This window comes from Sciurus vulgaris (assembly GCF_902686455.1).
Source record: "Sciurus vulgaris genome assembly, chromosome: 7".
Taxonomy (NCBI): domain Eukaryota; kingdom Metazoa; phylum Chordata; class Mammalia; order Rodentia; family Sciuridae; genus Sciurus; species Sciurus vulgaris.
The window spans coordinates 22,381,025-22,408,725 of record NC_136467.1 but is presented as its reverse complement, the minus strand read 5'-3'; the positions used below and the strand labels follow the sequence as shown (position 1 = coordinate 22,408,725).

At 33.6% G+C, this 27,701-nt stretch overlaps 2 protein-coding genes across 2 annotated transcripts in view; both read left to right on the top strand.

Moving 5' to 3' along the window:
- PEX3 (peroxisomal biogenesis factor 3) overlaps positions 1-27,701 on the top strand; it is a 36,320-nt gene that overhangs the window by 4,417 nt on the left and 4,202 nt on the right. Inside the window, exons 2-11 of the mRNA XM_079146884.1 lie at positions 3,077-3,208; positions 9,451-9,532; positions 17,176-17,219; positions 18,448-18,572; positions 18,875-18,941; positions 19,056-19,110; positions 19,665-19,833; positions 21,616-21,686; positions 24,631-24,753; positions 26,570-26,666. Coding sequence (XP_079003010.1) covers positions 3,077-3,208; positions 9,451-9,532; positions 17,176-17,219; positions 18,448-18,572; positions 18,875-18,941; positions 19,056-19,110; positions 19,665-19,833; positions 21,616-21,686; positions 24,631-24,753; positions 26,570-26,666 — 965 coding nt within the window. The remainder of the gene's footprint in view (positions 1-3,076; positions 3,209-9,450; positions 9,533-17,175; positions 17,220-18,447; positions 18,573-18,874; positions 18,942-19,055; positions 19,111-19,664; positions 19,834-21,615; positions 21,687-24,630; positions 24,754-26,569; positions 26,667-27,701) is intronic.
- LOC306665404 (general transcription factor IIH subunit 5-like) lies at positions 9,541-11,398 on the top strand. The gene is given in 3 exon segments (XM_079146905.1): positions 9,541-11,186; positions 11,190-11,207; positions 11,211-11,398. Coding segments are annotated over 3 exon segments (225 nt in total). The 5' UTR covers positions 9,541-11,021; the 3' UTR covers positions 11,253-11,398.

Here is a 27,701-nt window from a genome sequence, read left to right as displayed (position 1 = left end):
AGAAGTTTAGTTCCCAGGGAGAGAAAGGAAACTGCTTTAAAGTCATCTAACTACTTGGCACCAGAACCATCAAGATGTCTTATCTTCCAGGCCCAAATTCAAGCTGCTATTCAAGTATATACAGAGTCCACAGCTCCATGTTTTAGCTAATGAATTTTCTTTCCTCATTCTTATTTTCTGAGGGAGACAAATATAACAAAATTTATGAATATTGGTTGTGGAACCAGGGTGAACTACACCTTGTATAGGAACTTTAGTGCTAATTAAACAAAAATATTGAATCTAGGATTTTAGACTAATTTTCCATGTATTAGTTTACAAGATCCACTGTAATACCATAAACTGAGTAGTTTAAGCAACAAAAAATTATTCTTTTGACAGTTTTGAAGGTTAGTAGTTCAAAATAAAGGTGTTGGCAGGATTTGTTCCTTCTATATGATGTAATGGATCTGTACCCGGCCTCTCTCCTTATCTTGCAGATAGCCATCTCTTCTGTGTTTCACATTGCCTTCCCTGTGCACATGTCTGTCCAATTCTGTATCCAAATTTCTTCTTTTAAGGATACCAGTCATGTTGGTTTACAATCTACCTTATTGTCCTAATTTTATAAATCGATTATCTCTGTAAAGACAAGGTCACATTCTACAGATGAATTTGTTGAGGGAAGAGAATGAATACAATTTAGCCCATAACAATTTATTTTCTTTTTTAGGGTTAGCTAGATATATACTGCATTTATAAAATACAGTAATTTCTAAATTTTTTTATCAGATTTGTTGAGAATCTGATGAAGTAGGCATACCTTCTCCCTAGGAAAACATACATACCAATCAAATTTACTATTATTCCAGAAAAATTCTTAGCTCTACTCAGGATGTCATTTCAGTGTTTTTTTGCAATATAACTTAAACCATTTTACACATAACTTCCACTAGTAGCCTATTATGAGAATAAGACACAAGCATTTCATGAAGAACTAGTTATATCAGAGTTGCTAGTCAAGGTATTACTTTGTGAAACATATCAGTTTGTTCATTCTGTTGGTATTGTGACACTATCAGTTTATTTAGGATTGATTACAAGAAAGGTAGCCATGAAGCTCCTTAGGTGAACTTGTATATGTCCTTTAAGCATGACTGTAATGCATTTATATATATATATATATATATATAAATGTAGTAAAAACAATCTTACTATATTTCTACTTATCATAATATATAGTCTTACTGAACTATTTTTAAAAATATGTAGCACATCTGTGTTAACTGTAGAATAAATATTTATTTTGCAGTTCCTACAGGGCTGTCCCCTCCTAATTTGTGACAAACATACCAAATCCAGTTATTTAGGTCATGCACAGTTCTTAAATTCGTTTTAGAAGATATTGCAGGCCACAGATGGTTGGAGGTAAATGAGGATTAGTTACTCTCCTACAGCCTCTCTGCCTGGTTATAATGAAGCCAAGTTCTGACACACATAAAAAAAGTATCAGCAAACAAAGATGAAAAAGTAACACAACCTGTTCTATAAGTTCATTGCATTCTATACTTCTTTAGTGATATGACAAAACCATATATAAAAGATTTACCTGAAACACATGCAACAATATTCTAACTATAGAAGTCAGCTGGTCATCTAAACTCATTTGACTCATGTTCACTAAAAAGAATCCTCTGAATCTTCAAGATCCCAGACTAAGCCATTCCTAACGCTGTAGGACTTGGTAGATTCATGTATTCACATTCATATGAATATTACTAAAATGTTTTAGCTAGTCCAGTATCTTTTTGGGGGAGAGGGGATACCAGGCATTGAACACAGGGGTACTCAAACACTGAGCCACATCCCCAGCCTTATTTGTGTGTCTGTGTGTGTGTGTGCATGCGTGCATGTGTGTGTGTTTTATTTAGAGACAGGTTCTCACTGAGTTGCTTAGCACCTCACTTCTCTGAGTCTGGCTTTGAACTCGCAATCTTCCTGCCTCAGCCCCCTGAGCCACTGGGATTACGTGTGTGCGCCACCACACCCAGCTGTAGTCCAGTATCTTGAACACCACTAATTTAATCTATGAAAATCCAATTCTGATATTCAGTGTACTAATTAACAAAATATTTGTCCCTGATCACAGATAAAAGTTAACTGAAGCACTTAAGCTTTAGAATGTGTCCTTTGATCATATACTAACTAAACACTGTTGTGTTCACATTCTTAACTGGAACAACCGACCATATACCGCCTTGGGTATAGACTAGAGTATACACATATTATACTGTATATGCTGAAATATGTTTAATTACAGAACACATACCACCTATGTTTTTATACTGTAAACATATTTCCCTTTTATATTTAAGTTACTGGTTTCTAGATGTTCCAAGTTTCATTCTGTATCCTTTTCAGAGATTTTTCAAACACATGGATGGATAAATGCCTACCTGACTACCTACCTTTCTTTCATTGTATCTTTTTAAAAATTTATCTTAAAAGTTTTTTAAAGTATTATATGTTCATTAAAGAAAATATGGAAAATAGAAAGCAAATAGGGGGATGGGAATCACCTATTATCCCATCAGTCAGCAATGTTCACTTTATTATAAGCTAGAAATTAAAACTCATCTCTCTCTGTGAGAAATGAAAAAAATAAAACTTCTGATATCTTATTTTATCACCTAAGATCATAAAACATATTTCCTTGGATCATTAACTATTTAGCAATGTGGTTTTTAATAGCTGTATGAGATTCCATTGTGTGTTTAGGCCATGATTTATTTAAACAATACCCTATTACTAGACATTTACAGTGTCTCCAGTTAACTGTTAGTCATTGCCAGACTTTCTAGATTTAATTCCTTTTTTTCTCTATGTGCCCATCATTTCCTCTGTCTTGGTCATTAAAACATTAATCTCTTTCTCCTTGTCTTTAATTTAGTTGTATACAATTTTTTAATATAGGTTTTTTTAGAAATTATAATTTTTAACTTTTCCCTAATATAAACCTTATAATTGGATAAAGCAAGTTAAAAATACTGTTTGGCATTTTTTGTACTTTGATTATATACTACTTTATTTTTTTTAGGAGTATATATCCTGGGGAAATATGGACAGAAGAAAATAAGAGAAATACAAGAAAGGGAGGCTGCAGAATACATTGCCCAAGCACGACGGCAATACCATTTTGAGAGTAACCAGAGGACTTGCAATATGACAGGTAGGGCAGAGATAAATATTTATGCATGTATACATTTGCTTGTTAATTTATTGTAATTTGCATATTTCCAAGACCAAATTTAGAGAAAAAGACAAAGAATGATTAATCTAGCAAGTATTTGCATTAACTGAAATACATCATTTCCATATGAATCTTTAAAAGTCATTGTAAATAGTTGTTCACTTATTTTATATATTCATTCAGCAAATACTTACAGTGCCCAGCACTGGGGAAGCAGAGAGTGAACAATATTTTTAAGACTCCCTGATCTTTGGGTTTATATTCTAGTAAGAAGAAAAGATGATTAACAACAAATGAAAGACTTTCAGCAGTGATGACTCCTATAAGGAGAATAAAGCTGTATGAGGAGTGATGATGTCCCTTAAGAGAGGATGATCAGCAGTCAGGTCTCTTTGAGGAGATGACGTCTGAGGAGAAACCACTCAGTACAATGGAGCAAGCCATACAAAATGGCTGGGGTGAGAACAAGTTTGGGACATTCAAGAAACAGCAAAGGCCATGTAGCTAGAAAGGAATGAGCCATGGATGAGTGGTAGGAAACAAGGCCACAGAGGTAGGCCTGATATGCAGGCCTCATGGGTCATAGTGAAGAGTCCTAAGTTTGTTAAATTTAGACAAGGCAATTACAGACCTGTAAGTCTTTCACAATAGTGTACATCCACTCAGTAATGATAATAATTTAACTTTTGGAGCTAGAAACTGATTGGTTGAATGCCATATAAAACCAATTGCTAATACTTGAAGAGAACAAGGTGTTATGTTTTAATTGATATAACTCTTGAAGAATTGATTCTCAAATCTACGTCAAACCTGTTCATCTTTTTCCCCGCATCCACGCCAACACCTATTATTGATTGTGTTCTTAATAATAGCCATTCTAATTGGAGTGAGGTGAAATCTTAGGGTAGTTTTAATTTGCATTTTTCTAATTACTAGAGATATTGAACACTTTCATATATTTGTTGGTCACCTGTGAAGTGTCTGCCCAGTTCCTTAGCCCATTTATTGATTGGGTTCTTTGTATTTTTGGTGTAAAATTTTTTAAGTTCTTCATAAATTTTGGAGATTAGCGGTCTATCTGAATTATATTACTGTTGGAGTTGCAAATTGGTGCAGCCACTCGGGAAAACAGTATAGAGACTCCTTAGAAAACTTGGAATGGACCTACCATTTGACCCAGTTATCTCACTCCTCTGTTTATACCCAAAGGACTTAAAATCAGCATACTGCAGTAACATAGCCACATCAATGTTGATAATAGTTCAATTCACAGTAGCTAGATTTTGGAACCAACCTAGATGCCCTTCAGTAGATGAATGGATAAAGAAACTGTGGTATATATACACAATGGAATATTATTCAGCCATAAAGAAGATTAAAATTATGGCATTTACAGGTAAATGGATGGAGTTGGAGAATATCATGCCAGGTGAAATAAGCCAATCCCAAAAAAACAAAGGCCAAATGTTTTCTCTAATAAGTGGATGATGATACATAACTGGGGGAAGGGGGAGGGAGCCAGAGGGGAGTAGTTAGAGAAGAATGGAGGAACTTTGGATTGTGTAGAGGGAAATGGGGAGTGGGGTGGGGGAAGGAAAGATAGTGTAATGAGACAGACATTATTACCCTATTTTCGTGTATGATTACACAAATGGCGTGACTCTACATCATGTACAACCATAGAAATAAAAAGTTGTACCCCATTTGTGTACAATGAATCAAAATGCAGTCTGTAAAAATAAAAATAAAATGGAGTATTACTCAACCTTAAAAAAGAATGAAATTATGGCCTTTGCTGGTAAATGAATGGAACTGGAGAATATTGTGCTAAGCAAAATAAGCCAATCCCAAAGAACCAAAGGCCAAATGTTTTCTCTATATGCAGATGCTAATTCACAATAAGGGGTGGGGGCTAGGGAAGAATTGAGATACTTTGGATTAGACAGAGGGGAGTGAAGTGAGGGAAGTGGGTAGGAAGGATAATAGAATGAATTGGACATTATTACCCTATGTGCATATATGAGTACATGACCAGTGTAGCTCCACATGTACAACCAGAAGAATGATAAGTTATATTCCATTTATGTATGATGTGTCAAATGCATTCTATTATCATGTATAACTAATTAGAACAAATAAAAAATTATTTTAAAAAAGTTTATACTTTGGGAAAAAACCCTATTCATCTTTTTCATTGTTTAAAGTTTAATCTTTTCTCTAATATTTCTTTCAAGAACAATTTAGAAAGATTTTATAAAGCTAAATGCTCCTTTTTTTTTAACTCTAAAAGTATAGAACTTTTTTTTCAGAGCAAAAAGGACTTTATTTTTATGTCACTTGCCTCAATTTTCAGATAAAAAGGCTAAAATCAAGAAGTGAAAGAAATATATCCAAAGTTACTGCTCAAGTATGAGTTTTAATATTTGAAGTAGTAATACACAGAAAAACACTTCTGTTCAGTAGAACAAAGAGTAATCAGAAATACCGTATACAATGACCACTCTGATGTGGCACAGGCACAGGGCCTGGGGCGAGGGAGATCTAGTCTCATTTCCAGTTTGACTTGTTTTATCTGTATGTCTTTGAGCCTATCTAAATCACATTCCTCTTCTTTACAAAATAAACATCATAAAAGCCACTTCAGAAATGTTTCATGAGAATGTGATGAAATAATGCTTATAAAGTGCTTGGGGCATAATAAATACTCAGTAAATTAGAACTTTTAAAAGCATGTTTCTTTAATATTCAGCACTTAACGTAGTGGTACTTCCAAGAACGTTTTGATGAATTTTCAAAGAATAGGAACGATTCATTTCAAGTGATACTCAAATTTTCAGAAAATACAAAAAGGCAGCTTCGGGGGTCTCAAGATATATTTCAGTTTGATGTGGATCCTTATTTCACTTTGGTTGCTCCAGGATGCAAATGCTAAGCTGGGATTAGATATGTGAGAGATTTCTTGGGGAGGGAGCAAGGGAAGGCAAGGAAAGCCTTTATATCACAATCTGGTCTGACGTTTCTGAAAGGAAAGGAGAAGGAAGAAAAATTAAGTAAGGAGAGCCTCAGACTATAGCACAGTTCTAGGGGCGCCAGGCAGGTCAGTGGAGTTCTCTAGTAGAGGAGTCCCCACCACAGCATTCTCATTGGCAAGGATCAGTGCAAACACAGCAGTGGATCTAAAGGGTGGCAGGTAGCACTGTCAGTTGACTATGCTGCTCCCAACAGAAGATGGTGACCTATGTCCATGACTGTCACAATCCTCAGATGAAGAAAGAGCTGACTATAAAAAGTTTTTAAAATAACATGCTGATTACTAGGAGGCAAAATATAGTTTCACTTAAAAACCTGGCAGACTGACTTTCTGGTATGTACTGATAATGATATGATCAAATTTCTATCTTTTATTTAGAAATCTGTAGTGAAAATACTAGAAAATTTGAATACTTTTGGGTAAATAGAACTAGCTTTTTTTGTTTTTTGTTTTTTTACCTAAGAAGTTGATACAATCTTGAAAGATAGTATCTAATGGAATGCTTCTGTGCTTTCCGTTTTCACTTTCCTTCTTGATGAGGGAAGCTTATTGAATTTACACATGACATGATACTTGTATACATAGCTGATACCACAAATGATGTTACAATATACAAAATAGTCTTGACCCATTTAAGTGCTAGGTTGCAATAAATGAATTATTCTGCATGTAGAGTCAACTGTACAAATATGGAATTACCCAAGTTTGCTTGGGAGCAGGACATGAAGAAACATCAGGAATTCTAGATGAATATATGCTTGTTAAGAACAAATAGTATGATATGACTTCTAGAAATAATTTACTCTTTAAATATGTGGTTCAGATCAAAGGATCCTACTACATTCTTTTTTTTTAACTCACTCAGATTTGTTTTCCTCTAATAGGACAGTTTAGCATGTCAAAGTTTTGCATTCTACAATCTTACAAACTTTAGTTATTAGCATCAGAAACACAAAAACATTTTAAGACCTCAAAACACAAATAAATGCCAAATAAAACCAAACAAAATCTGCAGTAAACACAAATATAGAACATAATAATGCTATCTGAAAGTCAGACATGTTGCTAACTCCTAACAACAGGATTATTGCTGAGCAATAACTCACACCATTTCTTATAACTTAGTCCCCTAGACAAGTAAGATAACCTTCAACAGCAAACTAAATGACTTAATTGGAAAAACACAAAAGCTGGCCTTATTTCCAAGGATTTTCATAGCAGCCTTTAGGAGACCCTCCAGGGGAGGGAAGTGTGAAAGCCAATGTAGACAGCTAGATCTGGGTAGGATGTGTCAGTTCGTGGTGGTCCACCTCTTGTGTTCAGTCCTATTATCCAGAAACAAAGACCAAAGAAGGGCATTTGACTCTCTATTTTTAATCTGCCTGTTTTAAAACTTGCCATCTATAGTGCGCTCACTGTGAGGACCCTCTTGACAGGTGATTTTGACCAGTGATCACACCCATGTCCTTTATTCTTCTAGCACGTTCTTAAGTAGTCAGAATATACATGTCTGCATCTCATATGTTAACATGCTTACAAACTAGAGTGAATAAGGAGACAAATAAGCATAGTAGTAAAAACTTACTGAACATTTCCATGAGCAAATAAGCACTGTTCTTGTTTTATGTCTCAATCCTTTGCATCAATCCTATGAGGTAGTTCCTCTGTTACCCTTAATGTACGGATTAGAAAACCGAGGGACAGAGAAGTTAAGTAACTTGCTCAAGGACACACAGTTGAAGACTGGTGAAGGATTTTCCTATGTTTCCAAAATCTGAGGCTGCACGAGTTTTATATTAAATGGCATGGTACTTATAATAATCTACACGTATCCTCTCATATAGTTTAAATCATTTCTATATTACTTATAATACCTAATACAATATAAAGTTGTTATACTGTATTGTTTAGGGAATAATGATCAGAAAAAGTATCTGTATGTGTCCAGTACAGACAAAATTTTTGTTTCATGGTACTGGGAATCACACCCATGCAGGGGTTTGTCTATGCAAAGGTAGTGTTCTACCAGTGAGCTATCCTTCAAGCCCCAGACCCAATTTTTTCAGATATTTTTTATTTGCAGTTGGTTGAATCTGCAGGTGCAGAATCCACTGATACAGATAGCCAGCTATATTGTGTTTGGACTAGACATTTATACCAAATACACTAAGCAACAAGCTACTTTGTATTGGTTCTGAGCTGCTGGTTTGATAATGGTCTAAATAACTTAAGAGATTTTAAATGCAGGTTGAAGAAATATGCTGAAGCTAAGAGATGCAATATTGAGATAAATGTTGACTAGATTAAAACCTGAATTTTCTTTAGGAAAAATATTGGATTTTATATTAACTATTTTACCTAGTTGAGAAATAAAAATCGTATACTAAAAATTTCCCTTTTAGAATGGTATTTGTGGTCTCTTGATTTTTTCATTTTTTTCATGATTTATTTAGTGTCAGAAATTCATTTAAATTTATGTATGTGTGTGGTGCTAGCATTTCTTAAACCGTGTGTAAGAAATAAATTGCAAGACACAAAGTAATTACAAGTTTTTTTCCCATGAGTACTGTATCTTATTTTGTCTTCATCTTATTCTTGGGAATGATAGATACAAAATAACCACTGGCAAAACCAAAACTAAAAGTCAGCAGTACTCTTAGTACTTTTAGTACATTCCTAGCCTAATGTACTTTTTTTTGTTGTTATAATATGTAATGTTTTAAAGTTTTTAATAAACCTTTTTCTAACATTTTATATAAAATATGTAGAAAAAGTATATCTGAATATAAAAATGTCTTAATCATTTTCATTATATCAGAAATAAACATTTATTGTAAAAAAACTTGGAGAGTACAGAAAAGAATAAAAATAGAATTATTCATAATCTATAGCCCATTGATCACTATTGTTACCACTCAGGAGTAATTCTTTTCATACATTCTTCTGCATGTACTTGTTTACATGGCTGTGATCATAGCACATGTATAATTTTGTTGAGATAACATGAGCAAGTACATGATTTATTAGCACCTACTAGTTTCATATCACTAATAATATTAATTGGAATTCTTTAGCCTTGACATTCCTTCCAACTCTTACTAGTTACTTATCATATAGCCTGAAATAATGTTTTTCTCAGAGATTGCAGTCATGCCACTTGTGATCTTTTTATTTTCTGTTTGTATTATAGTGCTGTCCATGCTTCCAACACTGAGAGAGGCCTTAATGCAGCAACTCAATTCTGAAAGCCTTACAGCTCTGCTAAAAAACAGGTAAATACAAGTTACAACAAGTTTTGTTCATGGACTGTACTTGATAGAATGAACAAAATTATTTTCCCAAAGTCTTTGTTTTCTTTTCTTTTTAATGAAAACTTATATAGATTCAGGAAAAAAAAAAACAATGACTTTATCACTGAATTCATATTTTATTTTGCTTATTTATTTCTGCTCTAATTATGCAAATAATTTAGAGCACCAATATGTTATCCTTTATTTTATATAAATAAATTTTATATAATGTTGATATTTTTCAGAAATTTAATTATTGGGTATTCATGGAACATATTCCTGAACCAGATGTTGTGAAGCAGACAAAACTTATGTTAAACATTGTGCTTCTTATACTGTTTACAGGGTAATAAATGAGGCATGTTAACAACATTTTAAATAAACAAGGCACATGAAATTATATATTATTAACAAAGTGTAGTACAAATATAACACTTGCACACAATGCTAATAATACCATTTTACAAAGCACTTTCATGTATATGACTTTATATATCATATTAGTATGATTTTTGTTAGCTTGAGAAGACTTCCAAGAGGAAATGGCTTCTTCTTTTAATGAAGAAGATTAAGTGTGGGGATTATTTCACTAATTAAATGTTATGTGCTTGTATATATGTGTATGCATAATGCTGGTGACCAAATTCAGAGCCCCAGATACTGCCAGTGAGCTTTATCTCCAACACTAAATAAATTTTAATCACTGTGGCCTTACTGAAGTATGTATTTGCCTTGTAATCACCCTTAAAGTACCCAGGGGGGAAAAATGCTATTTCTAGAGTCTTTCTGTGCCAGACCCAGTGCTAGATACCTTCCATGCATACATGCTCTGGTTCAGTTTTCAAAGTATCCCTGTGAGATAGACATTATCATCTCCATTTTGCACATAGGATTTTCATGCTCAGACAAGTTAAATAAGAAGCTAGAAAATTTCTTTGAAATATTTTTATATGCAGAGAATACTTCTCAAAAAAGCAATGGCTTTATGTACTTAGATTTTTTTAATCTAATTAAAGTATACTACCAGTGACAAAGGATTTTTCTCTCCATAAATTTCATCATTCTTAGAGGTAGACTGACTTTAACCCCTACTTATAGATGTAAGGTTTGGTTTATAAATTAATTTGTGTAATTATATAAAAAGATACATATGAATTGATTACTCTCAGTCAAATAATACCTAATCCCCACCTATACATTAGTATACAATAGAAAATAAATAGATTTTAATTGTGTTAAGTTTGAGTCATACTGAGGCAAAACAGATGAAGTAAATATAAACTAGTTAACATAAAAACAGAGGTAATAACAGTGGCATTTTTTCTTCTTGGTTACTCTGTATCCTGAAAGGCAGGTTCTAGTCCCATGTGATATGGGAGATTCAAGATAATCAAGATAGGGGTTAGGAGGCTCTGCTGGGTCTGTGGGCGGAGGATCATTGAGGTCATCTGTACCTTCTGACTGGAAAAAGATGGTTACTGTCTTGAAAGGAGTGTCTATAGAATGGGACCCTGCCATGAAGCAGTTTCCACTGTACTTGGATGAGTCCAGTGCCCTGGGGAAGAAGTTCATCATTCAAGATATTGATGACACTCATGTCTTCACAATAGCAGAGTTGGTTAATGTCCTCCAGGAGTGAGCAGGTGAATTAATGAACTAAAATACTTTTTCTTTTACCCAGAAGTTAAATTCTAGATATTGACCGCTTAGGAATTATAAGCAACAAGTAGGAAAGACTGTCCCCATTCAGTTTCTTATGTGACTGAGGAGCATGCCACAGGAAAGACTAACCATTTGTTCAGACAAAAATCCTTGAACTGATTTTTGTTGTACTTCAGAATTTTTTTTTTTTAAAAAAAGAGCTTTAACAGTTGGTTGTAATTTAACTTATATTATCCTTTTATAAAATAAAAACATAAATGTTTAAAAAAAAAAAGATAATTAAGATAGGGATTGGGTATGTAGCTCAATGGTGGAGCCTGTATGTGGTGACCATGCTTATAGCCCTAGAATTGGTCCCCAGCACACGCATACACACACACACACACACACACACACACACACACACACAAAGATAATTAAGATATTCTTATGGTTTTCGGAGGTTAAATGATTAAATTATGAGAGGTGTGACCTAATTGGTGGATTAGTCTACTGATATAGATTAACTGGGTGGTAACTGTAGGCAGGGTGTGATTGAAGGGATTAGGTTACTGGATGTATGCTTTTGTGGGTTATATTTTGTCCTTAGTGAGTGGAGCTCACTCTCTGCTTCCTGGTTGCTACTTCCTGAGCTGCTTTCCTCCATCATACCATTCTGCCATGATGTTCTGCCTCACCTCGGGCTCAGAGTTATCGTTGTGGTCAACTATGGATGAAGACCTCTGAAACTATGTGCCAAAATAAACTTTTCTTCCTTTAAGTTGTTATTGTCATATCTTTTGGCCACAGTGATGAAAAGCTGACTAAAACAGAAATTAGAACTGAGAAATGGGGGTCATTGTTGTGACTATCTGACTATGTGGTTCAGAGGCCTTAGGAGATGGTTTTCAGCAGGAGGAATTTTGGAAAAGTTTAGAGATGCAAGCTGGAAAAGCTTTAGAATGTGATAAGTGGAGTTAGTGGGACATTCTAGTAGGGGCTCAGAGGACCAGAATGCCAATAGGACTATAGACAGTGAAGAGTGGGCTTATGAGATTTCAGAAAAAAAGGAGGACTCTATTGGAAAGTGGACTCAAGGCCATTCATACTGTGTTCTGGCAAAGCAGTTGTCTATATTTTGCCCTGATCCTAAGACTTCCTGTGTGTTTGAATTTAAAGATGATGGACTAATTAATTTAGCAGAGGAAAATTCAAGGCAACATAGCATTTAGGAAGTGGCATGGATATTTCTGGCACTTTTATCCAAGTTTACTGTGATAATCAGGAGCAGAAAGCAAAGCAGAAAGATTTGAAAAACTTGCCATTTGTCCAGAAAAGTGAGTAAAACTAAGACTAAGGGAGTTGTGATTGTTAAAGACATAGCCATTGCACAGATTTGATAGGAAAGATGGCTCGAGGACATCTCAGGAATTGGCAAGATCACACCCATCTCAGGCTCAAGGGTGTAATAGTAAATTGTTTTGAGAGGAGACCATGGGAGCATTCTGCTTGCACAGGAGCCTAGGAAGTTTTTTTGTTTTGTTTTGGTTTGTTTGTTTTTCGTGTTTTTTTTTTTTTTTTTAACCATTCTTAGCCACCCATGCACTCAGAGGCTGCTACATCCATGGTCCCATGATGCTTGGCTACTGCTCAAGATGATTGCAGACCTTGGCTTCAACCATGTGGTACTAGCTCTGCAGAAATGCAGGATTCTGGTATGAGGGGGCATGGTGGTTTCCACCATCCAAAGCCAAAGGAAGGAGTAGACAAAATTATCATAATGCAAGAGTTTTTAGTGTCATAGTAGAAAATGTGAGGAGAAAATATGGGCTATATAGAGGAGAAAAGGATTAATTCTGATTATAATCCTGGACAACTTTAAAGAAAAGAATCTGACAGAGGTTTAATAACTAGAATATATCACTCAAAAAACTAATACCAAAAAAAACTCCCAATTAACAAATGGGAAAATTAACTAAATAGACACTTCACAAAGAAGAAACACAAATGACCAACAAATGTATGAAAAATGTTCAATATCATTAGCAATTAGGGAACTATAGATCAAAACTACACTGAGATTTCATTTCACTCCTGTCAGAATGGCAATTAATCAAGACATGAACAATAATAAATGCTGGAGAGCATATGGAGAAAAGGGAACACTTTTGTACTCCTGGCATAATTTAAATTAGTAAATTAGTGGATTGTAAATTAGTACAACCATTATGGAAATCATTATGGAGGTTCCTCAAAAGACTAAGCATGGAACCACCAAGTGACCCAGCTATACCACTCCTTGGTATTTATCCTAAATAACTAAAGTCATCATACTATAGTGATACATGCATACCCATGTTTATAATAGCACAATGCAAATTCACAATAGCCAAGCTATGGAAGCAGCTTAGGTGTCCATCATTGGATGAATGGATAAATAAAATGTATATATGCACAAGGGAGTTTTATTCAGCCATAAAGAAAAATGAAATGAAATTTTATCATTGGCAGGAAAGTGGACGGAACTTAAGACCATTGTGTTAAGCAAAATAAGCCAAACTTAGAATGTCAAAGGTCATATGTGGAAGCTAGAGAGGAAAAGGAAAAGAAAGGTTGGGAGGGAGGGTCTCATAAAAATCAAAGGGAGATCAGACAGTATAAGAAAGGGAGGGGAGGGAAAAAAGAAATGTTGAAGAATGATATTGGCCAAATTATACAGTTATATTATGTGCATTTACAAATATGTGGCAACATTTTGTGCAACTATAATGCACCAATAAAAAATGTGGGAAAAAAAAGATGTGATTCCCCTTTCTTACTCAATACACAGGCAAATTTCTTTAAATTCCAGATTTTAAGATGAATTACCATTCTCCTCCTTCATCATTCCTTCTTTAAATATCTAAATTTTATTATTTTTCTTTCTTTACTTTTGACTTGAAATTACAATTTTGCAATTTAGGGGTAAAAGGTCCATTTGAAAAACATTTGCATAAAAAGAAACTGGAGCCATTACAAAGTATGATTAAACAAGGCCTCCAATCTTATGACTGCTTTTATATTAGTATTCAGTCAACTCTGATCTCATATAAACTGATAAAGCAAGTTAATCTTCTCTTTAAACTAATTTTATAATAACTAATCAGAAATAAACAAATGACCTGATAGCCTTATTTTGTCAGTTTCATAATAGCAAATATACACATATCACTTCTTAATATTTAACATTCTTATTGAAGACTGACAATGCAAATATAAAGTTTGAAGGCAAAGAATCTTAAAATCTATGACAAGAAAGATATTACTTTGTAAGGATTAGTTTAATTTGTAATCATATATTTTAGTGACACTAGTATGAATGTATTTAACTTGGAGTACAATTCCATCAGATGAAGCATTTCAAGGGAATCTTTTCACAGAAAGTATTTAATTCTGTCCTTCTACATACATTTGGAATCAGAATTTATATATATATATATATATATATATATATTTAAATCTGAGGGATATAAGAGAGAGAGGGAGATAAACACATATATACAGATGCATATATCTCTGTTCCTCACTGCCTCTCCCATAGCACGTGTGTGCTTGTGCTTTCTCCCCCCCATATATATATGTATATATATATATGTATGTATAAATATATATAAATGTAAATAATTTAATAGTCAAGACTCCTGGTGGAATGCCATATATATGTATATGTTTACATATATGTGTGTATATGTATATATGTACACACACACACATACATATTTAACTTCTGAGGATCAAATCCAGGGCCTCAAGCATGCTAGGCAAGCACTATCACTAAGCTATGTCTGTAGCCCTGAGGTCAGTATTTTTACATCTACTTTTAAAATCTAATTATGTTGACTGTCAACACAAAGAAATGTCCTAGGTGGCTATTACTCTGTCCTCTCTGTTCAAAATCACCCCAAATAACATAGTTTCAGCAAATAGCCCAATTTTCAATTCAAATAGCCTAATTTTCCCTCCCCAAACTGCTGCTGCTGAGCACTTCCTGTGTTGAAATTTTGAGGATCATTATTTACTTATTTCACATTTGGAAATTTTTCTGAGATGACAAAGGAAAATATGATTTCCTTATATTAAAATATCTCACCCTCAAATTGTGGTCAGTCATCAATGAATGCTTGCCTAGCACGAATGAAGCCCTGGACTTGAATCCTAGCAGTGAGAAAAGGGGAAGGAGGAGGGGAAGCGGGAGGAGGAGGGAAAAAATGGCATTCCACCAGAAGTCTTGAATATTAAATTATATTAAAGTTATAGTGGTATTTTGTAGGATCTACTCCAGATCTCTACTGAACCTGTGTCATCTAGGTGAGAGATGACTGAAGCTCTAGAGTCTGTTCATTGGCAAAGAAAGATGCAGTACTAGTAATATCCCATAATTGTAATGTTAACTCAATTTTTATTGAAATAAAAATTGATGTCTAAATATAATAATAAGGATTTTCAGCTTGTATTTTGTGTATCTTCATGGTTAATCTCTTTTTCTGGTAATCAATTTTTTATTGTATTTTACATAAATACTGGTCTGTGACAAATTGGAAATAACAAAGGGACAAAAAAACTAGTTTTTGCTATAATAAAAAGACAAACTATGCCAAGTGACTTTACAACAGGACCATGTATCTTTCATGAAACATATATTCCTTTGACACACAGTATTTTTAAAAATCTTTAATCCCTTTTTAATATTTTAAGTCTACAGTACTTGGGTTGAGGGATGAAGCAAATTAGTAATTATGATGTTTTCACTGATATTTAGTGTAGGCAAAATGAAATGCAGATGTAAGATCAATGAAATTGAGTTAAAAATCCTGTTGTCCTAATTTTGAATTGAAAATAGCAGTGTTATTTATGAGGTATTTTATCTCTTAAATTGCGTGTACATATAGAGACACACATATTTGCCAGTGTATTAGCTTCCCGTTGCTATAACAAAATACCTGAGACAATAAACTTACAAAAAGAAAAGTTTAGTTTGGCTTATGGATTTGGTAGGTCCAGTACAAAAGCAGACAGACCCATTACTTTAGGCATCTGGTGGGAATGTCATGGTGATGGCAGGGAGTATGTGGTGGAGCAAACTCTTTACCTAGTGGCCAGAAAACAAAACGAATAACACTGCATGGGTCAGGGTCTCAAAATACTCTTTGAGGACACACCCCCCAATAACCTTACAACCTTTCATCATCTCACAGTAGTGCTACTCTGGGTACCAAGCCTTTAATTCATGGACTTCTGTAGGACTAAGCACCAGCTTTGGCCACTGAAGAGATTAGAAATAATGAACTACTCAGTAACAATGAATGCCCTTAATCAAAGGTGTGGTCCTAGTTACCATTTCCCATGACAAGGAACCAGGACTTTAAGAGATACAGGTAATTTCATGTCTGAAGCAAAAATTGTACAAGATGAACTCAGAACAGTTTTTCTTGTCAGAAATCAAGGAAGTCTCAAAGACTACTGGGGTCACTTCAAAAAGATCCAGGAGCCTACCTAAATAACCTGCTAGTGGTCAGAGACAGGCAGTTTGAACATCACTAGTGATGATAACTACAGTGCATTACATATCAAATATATGTGTAAATTTGTGTGTGTATAATAATACTTTGAAACAGTATTATTTACCTTTGGAGGATTAAAAGATCTTTCTTATTTGTAAAATGGTAAATAAGGCAAAGAAATAAAACATTCTTTCCTTATTTTCCTTCATGATTTTATAGTACATATATGTATATGCTTAGAAGGAAAAGACTGAAAGAATATATGCCAGTGAAAATGATTGTTATCATTGGATCCTGGAATTATAATTGGTTTTTATTGTATTTTGTGGGCTTTGTCTTCTTCAGTTACCTATATTGTTTTTAATTTAAAAATTCGAGTTCAAAGTTTTCTATTAGCTTATCTGGATTATTATTTTTATATATTTCCTGATTTTTTTCCTTTAGGCCATCAAACAAGCTAGAAATATGGGAGGATCTGAAGATAATAAGTAAGCCTGTATAGTCTGAGGGGCAACACATCCTTAAGCTATTTATAAGGGGAAATTTTTATACTGTATTATATGAATAACTCTTATTTACCAGCCTCATAAAGTTGTTGTCAGGATAAAATAAACTAATGCTTATAAAACAAATAGATCCATATCTGTTCATAGAAAATATTCAGTGAATTTTAGTGATGGTGGTATTATTTTTGTTCTTATTATGATGTGGAAACTCCTAAACTACATATGCCTATGTTAGATGTTGATGTGTTTAGCATTATATTTTAAAGGAAGTTTTTACTCTAATCCAGTTAGGAACTTTACTTTGATACTGTATGTAAACCTTCATTATTGGTAAAAATTGAAAGAAAGAGCTTCCCTGGGCCCTGTTTATCTACTTATGTCTCAAAACTTCATACTCAAAATTATTCCTAAATTTTTTGGTCCATTTAACTAATCCTTATCAACTGAATGATCTTAAGTCTTGCCTGTCCTTAAAGAAACCTCTCTAGTATCCTATATTTCCTTTCAACTATTGCTTACTTTCCCTCTTACCAAAGATTTCTACATCCCCTTTCTTCACATTCACTCACTTTATACACTGTAACCTGGCCTCCACCCCTGTCTCTACCCCAGCAGATTTTGTAGGCATCACTAGTAAGTCTGTATTGCTAAATCCATTGGGACATCTTCCACCTGCTAGACCTCCCAGCAGCAGTCAACACCTCTTCTCTCTCCTCTATCATGAATAATCTGTAATGTATCCTGTTGAGAAGTAGTGTAGGCTTGGGGTTTTTCCTTTTCTTTCCTCCAGTCTTTACGGGGGCCTTTCATACTTTATCTGCCATTGAAGGCTAGAGTTCTTCCATGCTTAGCCACCTTCTCTTAGCTCTAAGCTGGCTCCCTGCATTACTCTGAGTTCAGAGGCTGCTACTCTTAATGCAGTCCTTTCTTGTTTACCTTTCTAAGTTTATAATGTATTACTCATTTATCCAATGTATTTTCATTGATTATTACTTCAATTAAGAGATTATACCTATATTTTTCTAAACAAGTTGTAAGGAGATGAACTAATATAAAGTATTTTAAATTGATATATATTTATACCTGATAAAGTCATAAATACATTTTTAAAGTCATCTTATGAGAAACATAGTCTTAGAGATGGTTCGGGATTTTACACATTTGTTGATGTTTTAATAACAATACCAAAGGATTTCTTTTCTCTCTGAAGGTTTCACAAGAAGTATCGTGGCTGTATACAGTACTTGCATGCTGGTAGTTCTTTTGAGAGTCCAGTTAAACATAATTGGTGGATATATTTACTTGGATAATGCGGCAGTTGGCAAAAATGGCACAGTGAGTTTAACAGACTTAAATACATATTACCCTTTCTTTCAAGAAATTCAAAGTTTAGTTGGATATTATGTATTCTGATAACATACAGTTTCTATGGAAAACACCTTTGTATTATATGAGATTATAAACTTTTGGCATTATGATTATTTTTCATCCTTTAAAAATAGACATTTTGGTATGTTAAAAAAAATATTTTCCCTGACATTCTAGATTCTTAAAATCTCAACTCAAGTTATACTGAAAAAATTACTTATTTACTAATAAAAATTTAGATAATTTAACCTTATTTCTGTTTTATACAGACAGTTCTTGCTCCCCCAGATGTCCAACAGCAATATTTATCAAGTATTCAACACCTCCTTGGAGATGGTAAGATTCTAACTTGTGACATGTTATATTAATTTCAGGTCATTTACTTGTATTTATTATTGAGGAATTTTTAACATGAGCAAGACTTTTTAAATTTTGTTTTTCCATTAATAGGCCTGACAGAATTGATTACTGTCATTAAACAAGCTGTGCAGAAGATTTTAGGAAGGTAAGACATTTTTCTTTGACTTTTCTGACTCCCTGAATCTGACAAATAGAAGAAAAATTAAATTGTTCTAGTGAAGCAGGTAACTCGATGAGTGGTGATATGTGAAACTGTGTAATTTAATACAGGGACCAGCCCTGAGTATTGCACTGTAGAACGCTTTTCTTCATCAGTATCAACCTATTGATACTTAAAAGAAAGATTTAATATTTTGTTGTTTATTGAATTCCAAACAAATCAGAAATGTTTGGGTCATAAAATAAAAGGAAAAAAATCTCCTTTAAAATCTACCCGAGGTTTTTATCTCCCACTTAAACTAATAAAATCTATAATTACAATATAAATCTTCTTATTTATCTGCAGTAAGATTTTTTCTTGGCTTTGTAGTAATGACCCTTATTTGGTGGCTGATTTATTAATCCATACTAGTTAATTCAGCAGTTTCAGATTTGACCAAATGAAACAGGATTTCAGATAGTAGCCTGTAGAGAAAAAAATGTGTATGTGGTGTGTTTCATAGTTTAAATTTATCCCAATTCTCTTTTCTTTGTTTCTAGTGTTTCTCTTAAACATTCTTTGTCCCTTTTGGACTTGGAGCAAAAAGTACAAGAAATCAGAAATCTCATTGAACAGGATAAATCTTCTTCTTGGATTAATAAAGATGAATCCAAATCCTTATTATGTCATTATATGATGCCAGATGAAGAAACTCCATTAGCAGTTCAGGTGCTTAATTTATAACCATTTAACCAAACCAGCTATTCTATATCTTTTAAATTAGTTACTGTCTCTTGAAATTTAGACTTCTGAGTCTCTTGAAAAGTGATTGAAATAATTTAAATAAAACTTCATTAATTTAGAAAACATTGTAAATACAGCTAATTTCTAGTTAGAATCACATGTAATATTAGATATTCAGCAAATTTTTTGAGTAATATTTATGTGACAGACACTGTGGTATATGCTGCAGATAGAAAATAAGGAAGACATGTTCATTTCATGGGGACTTGAAAAGACAGATTCAATTAGTGTGGTTAGAACTATTTCTATAAGATCAGGTAGAATCTAGAGCAAGATCACGTAGGGACAAGATAATGCAAAGCTTTGCATGACAAGCTAAGGAGTCTAAACTTCAGTTTTCAGACAAAGAAACTTATATTTTAATGAATCCAGTTGTACATTCAAATTTTCTTTTAAAAATATCCAAAGGCAGCCAGGCTTGGCATTGTACACCTATCATCTCAGCTATTCTAGAGTCTGAGGCAGGAGGATGGCAAATTCAAGGCCTGTTTCAGCAACTTACTAGGACCTTATCTCAAAATAAAAACTAAAAAGGGTTGGAGATGTAACTTGGTGGAGCACTCCTGGGTAAATCTCCAATAGTGAAAAGTAAAATAAAATAAATAAGGCTAGTAGGAAATGACCTGAAGGAGGTTGTTGTCATCCAGTTGAGAAACAAAGCCCCATTTAGCAATTATCAACTGTGGTTTTGCTACATGCCATTGTGTCCTGAGCAGATCTTATATAAATAAGTTATTCGTTGATTAGGAACAATAAAAACGCCTAAGACTGTAGATTATGTAGCTCATTTTTAAATTCGTAGTTTTTCTTGCAAAAGCTAGATTAAACCAATTCTTTGCAATTGGAAGAGTAACTCTCACTAACCAAAAAACCTCAGAATAGAGGCCTCTATGCCATGCTTCAGTGTAAAGGTACTGTAGACTACAATGCTGTAATTTCATTGCCTATAGGTTTTGCCTTCCCTTAGAGACCCCAAAGATGACCTGTTTGAGTGCTAAGGGACATGATATTCATGAGCAATTTTTTTAAAAAGTTGCAGTCCATTTAAGGGAGACCTGTGATTTGAAGTAGAGAGGCTAAACTGAGTAAGACAAATGAGACAGAATGAAGGAAAGAAACCTTGGAAAAATAACTTACAGAATAGTCTCAAGAAGACACAACAAGAGAATTCTAAAAGCTTTCTGGACCTATAAAACAATTTCTAAATTTTAAAATTTAATAGTGGAACTAAAAAGAAAATGATTAAAAGGAACATGTGAAGAGCAGAATGATGGACTAAATCTTACTGAGTTGAATGAAAACCTGAAACTTCAGATCGAAAAACCACACAAAGCCTCAGGATAGCCTGATAAAAAACACACACACCTATCCTGATAAAATTTCTTAATGGTGAAAGAGGAAAAAAAAATCCCCAAGCCTCTGCAATCTCAAAGCCTATTTTTCATTGTCTATATATGCCAGAAATTTATCCAAGAAGGGCCAAGTTAACTTTACAAAGTATACTTTGACTTGTGTTCTAAATACTATTACCTGTGTACATAAACTATTATAGGTGTTTTGAGTTTGGTGGATTTTTTTTTTTTTTGATCATCCATGTAACATACACTTGTAGCTTTCCTGAACTCTTGAGTCTGTGAATGTGATTAGTTTCTTCATGAAACCAAGGTAGTATATGAAATTCTGAAATATGACATTTTAATTTTATAGGCCTGTGGACTTTCTTCCAAAGATATTACTACTATTAAACTTCTCAATGAAACTAGAGACATGTTGGAAAGGTATGTAGACTGCATGTAACAGGGAAAATGGGCTTGTATTTTGAATGTACGTAAGACCATTTTAAAATTTTTTTCCTGAACACCATATTCAATATAATTTTGTGTTAAAATTAAACTTTGCAGCTGTTTTCTTGCCTTCAGGTAGGATTTCCTACCTAAACTGGAGGGATTTCTTTTTAAACATACCCACCTTGGCTACCCACTTCCTTGGACTATAAGTCCTTATGATATACTGATTGAGAGGCTAGAAGGTATAGGTATACTTCACCTATAATAGAAAATGTCTGACAACTAACTATGCCAAAGAAAATGAATAAAACACCAGAAATTAAAATTGTAGCCACAGTAGATCAGGCTGTCAACTTGAAGTCACTGAATGCCAAGTTGGGGAAGTGGAAAGAGTTGTTCTTGCAAGCTAGCAGTGGCCAACTCCAGCTAGCATTCAGGTTTACATTCATTCATGCCTGCATATGCTTGTACACACACACACACACTCACTCACTCACTTACACTCTACCTTAAGGACTACTCGCCCACCCTAAACCTGTTAGATAGACTCTACTATTCCTAAAAACTTTGACTGAAAAAAAAAGTTCACTTCTTCCCTGAATTTAGTATGATTATTTGAATCACTCAAAAAGTCAAAGTATTAAAAATGAAAAAAGCACCAGGCAATGCCTTAGAAGACCATATTATCTGGATTTGAAGTTGGCTCTTTTACTAACTAGCAGTTCAACCTTGGTTTTGTTTTTCAAGTATTTTTTTAAGCACAGGTTCTAGTAGACAAACTCTGTGAGATTAGAAATTTGTATCTTTTTAGTTCACCAATGTTTACTCAACTCTTAGAACAGTGCCTTGCATGTAATTGATACTCAATAAATATTTATTTAACTGACCTAAAGTGATAGAAGGAGAAATTGGTGTAGGAAAGTAGAGTACTTTAAGAACACAGAACCTCAAATAGAAAAAAGAATGGAATTCAGTACACTATAAAAGGGTTGCTAATCACCCAGATTTGATCATCATAAACATTGTATACATTATTGAATTGTACTACATTCCATACATACATAATTGAATTGTACTACATTCCATACATTTGTAAAAATATGTGTCAGTAAAATTTTTTTTCTAAGGGATTGGTTTAAGGAGCCAGTGAGAGATAGCTAGGGATAGGCACAAAGGCATGTAAGTTGGTAGATGTGGTAGGACAAGTATGTGGAAGTTCTCATTGCTTATTCTTTGTGGAACAGGAAGCAAGGTCAGTTATTAAAAAAGCTATTCTCATTTCTTTCATTGCCCATATGATCCAATCTAATCAGAATAAAAATAAAAATTAACATTTTTGATGACTCATGCTCCAAGCACTGTACTATGCTCCTTTATACCTCCTAAATCATTTAATCCTTGTAATAACATACAGGCTAGATGATGACCTTTTCTTCAGTTTTCATTTCTTGAATTTCTGTTCCCTTAATCATTTTGTTTCTCTTCTTTTATTCCTATCATGTTCCCTTTGAGAGAAAAGTTAAATTTACTACCTGACCAAGCAGTTCATTCCTGGGTATCTACTGAAGGAAAGTTAAAACATATGTCCACACAAAAACTTATGAAATTTCATAATAGCATTATTTGAAATGGACAAAAGTGGAAACAATCCAGATGTCCATGTACTGATAAATGTGAATATAGAATGTGATATATTCATACAATGGAATTCTACTTAGCAACAAAAAGGAACAAACCATCGATATATGCCACAGGGTAGATGAACCTGAAGAACATCATGCTGGCCAGGCATGGCGTGGCCATGCACACTTGTGTACTTGTGATCCCATCAATTTGGGGGGCTGAGGAAGGGGGATTGCAAATTCCAGACCAGGCTCAACAACTTAGCAAAACTGTCTCAAAATAAAAAATAAAAAGGGCTAGTGACATAGCTCCATGGTAAAATACCCTGGGGTTTGATCCCCACTACTGCAAAAAATGAAAAATAAAAAACCATCATGCTAAGTGAGAGAAGACAGATACAAAAGACCACATTTCCTATGACTCTGTTTCCATGAAATATCCAGAAAACTGTAGAGACAAAAAGTAAATTAGTAGTTACCTGGGACCTGGGTCAGATGGGATTGTCTGCAACTGGACAAAAAAGGTGAGAAAAAATGATCTAAAATTGGATTGTAGTGATAGTTGCAAAACATGTAAATTTGTGAAAAATCAGTGACTTTGCACATTTAAAATGAATGAAATTTATGGTATCAAAGCTTAACACATTAAAGTTGTAAAATGCTTTTTAAAAACGAGAAGAAACAGGAAAAGTTGATAGATATACACACATACATGCACACTCTGATTAAGAAATTGATACTTCACTAGGCATTTTTTAACTTTGACAGTATCCTTGTGTAGTATTCTTTATATCAGAATTTGGTAAGATCTGAAATCCATGTAATGAAAGGAGCCTGAATTAAGATTAAAAAGGCCTGGATTTGTGAGCTTCCCTGTTCACTAACTGCATACCTTTGGGGGAGTTTCTTTATTCTTCAAGTATCTTGTTCTTCATCTGTACATGATAATATTTCCTACCTCAATTGAGTTCTAATGCTGTAGTAAAGCAAACCAATAATGTGTGACTATGGAAGGATTCAAAAGTTTCTTTGAGAGAAGTAATACTAGTATTGATATTTTTTTTAAATGTTGTATAAAGCACTAATAAAAAATCTAGTGAAATGAATATTTTCATTGTGTTGTGCTAAATAATAATCTCATTTTTATGCCTACTTTTAAAGATTAGCTCCTTGATAAATTTTTAATGTTTCTGACTGCAAAGACTAGATTGTAACTAGAAATGTTGGTGGCTTTTAAAGATAGCCACAAACTATTGAATTTGTTTCCTTTTCCATTGAGAATCTAAAAAGTAACATATACTTATTTTATGTAGTCCAGATTTTAGTACAGTTTTGAATACCTGTTTAAACCGAGGTTTTAGTAGACTTCTAGACAACATGGCTGAGTTCTTTCGACCTACTGAACAGGACCTGCAACATGGCAACTCCATGAATAGGTAAGATGGCATAAAAATGGTATTATACAAATGAATGCTCTCAAAAATTACACTTTAAATGTTTATTTTTTGTTCCAGTTGAAATCGTAGAGAATAAATTTGTCAAATGTCAGAGCCCAGAATTTCAATTATTCTGCAACACTAGGACTAAATTAGTTTTATTTTAAGAATGAAAAGAGGGTCAAAACATTAGTAAAACTTTTACAATAAACTATAACATTAATAAATTAATAGGACAAAAGAACATCATCAGTATTGCTAAAAAGGCATTCAATAAAGCAACATTTGTTATTGATAAAACTTCTTACTCAAAAAACATTTTTATATAGTAAATTTGAAATCAAGAGCAAATATATTTAATAGTAAAACACCAGAATGATTTCTTACATTCAGAAACAATCTAACGATGGTCAGTATTGATATAGTTATTCAGCATTATTCTTTTACTCTAACTAACATAGTAAGGCTAAGAAAAGACCCATTTTTGGAGACCAAATTGAGGAAAGCCATTGATTTTTTTTAATACCTTTATCTTCAAAATATACAAGTATCTTACTATTCTAATAAACCATTAATTGACTCTTGATTTTCTAAGTTAAATTCATGTAATCTTTTAAAGTAATATCAGTTTTGGAAAGGGAGAGGAATGACTATTGTTAAATGAAGGTGACATGATTTTAAACTTAGAAACCCAAGAGAATCAATTAAAAATTATAAAATTATTCTCCTAAAATTAACCTATAGACTTAGTCAAATACTACTTAACCCCCTTGAGGATTGGAGGATGTTGCTTTGTTAACAGTAAGCCCTGAAAAATGATAATATAGGTGATCTGGACAAATACTAGGCTGAGACTATTCAAGAAATTATTGAAAAAGTAGAGCAATGAATTTGCTTTTCCTGTAGAACATATAAAGTGTTAATTTTTAAAATAATATACATAAAAGACTAGCTAAATTAGCCAAATATAAATTTCAGAAAAAGGTCCTGGGTTCAATCCCCAGCATAGGAGGAAGAGAAGGGAGGAGAGTGGAGGAGAAAGGAAAAGGAAGGAATGTTTAGGATTATGGAGGGACTGAATATCAACAGAAGGAGGTACCAAGGATAATGCTCAGGTTTCCTACTTATACTGCCAGATAGATAATGGTGTAGTTCAGAATAGGGGCAAAAAACATTCAACATTGATAGTAATTAAAAGAAATACAAACCTAACATAACATTTTCACTTTTCAGACATATAAAAATTAAAGAATAATAATAGTACTTAATGTGGAAAGGCAGCCTGATGGAGCAAGACTATTCATACACTACTGAGGAAGCAGAGGGTATTTGGCAGTTTACACCTAAATCTTAAAAGCATTAATGCCCTTTGACCATGTTTATACAGTATTATTTATATTAAGAAAACCAAGGCAAATACTTAAATGCCCCCAACTTTAGGGAGCTAATGATGAATATTCTCACAGCTAGAGGATGGATTACCATGCAATCATTTAAAAAAAAATCAGACTAAAACTTTAGAAATTTTTAAAAGAGAAAAATGCTCATAACAAAAAGTTAAAAACAATATTTTCAAGGAGTTAGAGTTTTGTGTTAAAAAACACAGAAACCATAACTATGTGTAAAAATTACAAGAAAAACTATCCATGAATTCAATTATAGTTGTCTTTTCTAGATGGTAGAATTATGCTTGGATTTTTTTCTTTTGATACATTTCTGTACCTATTCTTCAATGACTGAATATTACTTTTTAATTAAAATGTTAAATGACTATGAGGTGATTTCAGAAAATAATCACTATAATGGTTTTTTTCAGTCTTTCCAGTGTCAGCCTGCCTTTAGCTAAGATAATTCCAATAGTAAATGGACAGATCCACTCAGTTTGCAGTGAAACACCTAGTCATTTTGTTCAGGTAAGAAAAAAATTGGGGGGGGGGGGGTATTATTGAACATGAACTGTTTTCATGATATAGTCATGTTTTCTAACATAAAATTACCTTCTCTGCTGTAATATGGGTTCAGAATAACACAAAACCTGGAATCACATGTAGAGTGTGGTAGAATGTTCCATGAGAGTAATAATGTATCTCAAAACATTTATAAGGTTGGGAGTTCAACACCTGTTGGACTGCCTTCTAGTCCAGATATATTCCAGGGGTCAGTTGAATTTGCATAGCATTAGTGGTTTGCATGAAGCTGTTCCTCAGAGTTTGCAAAAAACTCAAATTTCATGGAGAAGCATTTTAGTAATTAATTAAATACAACTGCTAATAGTGCATCAGTCTGCTCACTAAAAGCTGCACAAATGACGAGTTATTTAAATTTTTCACTAGTCAACCCATAGGTCTCATCTTTTTTCTTAGGAATGCATTGAATAAAACTGATGTTATTAAAAGGATAATTTTTATCTACATAATTGAGTCACTTGCAAATTTAGGAACTGAATTATAAGGAAAAAATTATTTATAATATACCTCAGTTGCAAACTGCTGCAGTAATGTACAGAAAGGAGGCCTAAGGGTAAAGATGGCACCTTCATAATGTCATTTGTAGGAAACTTTATTTTCTTACTATTTTATCCATTAGTGTTGTACAAATTTATCATACAGAATAATTTGATACACATACATTGTGTGTCTCAGACAATTTGGTCCATCTCCTGTGAAGGCTTCGCAGTCATGGGGAGGTGAAGAGCACCAAGGCTGAGAGCCATTATTTGTTCCTTTCCCAGTAGTGTCATGAGCCTGTTCTTCACATGCCTATTTTCCTTCACTTAGTCTTCAGTGTCATCTGCTTAACCCACAAGAGCTGAGCATTCACATTGCAGAAGAAATAGTGAATAAAGCTGATCACATTTTACTGAATTTAAGCTTCACTTGTATCTGGGTGAGAAAAAAAATTGTAATTTCTGGCAGTTAAAGCTTAACTTTACCTTTCTTGGCTTTCTA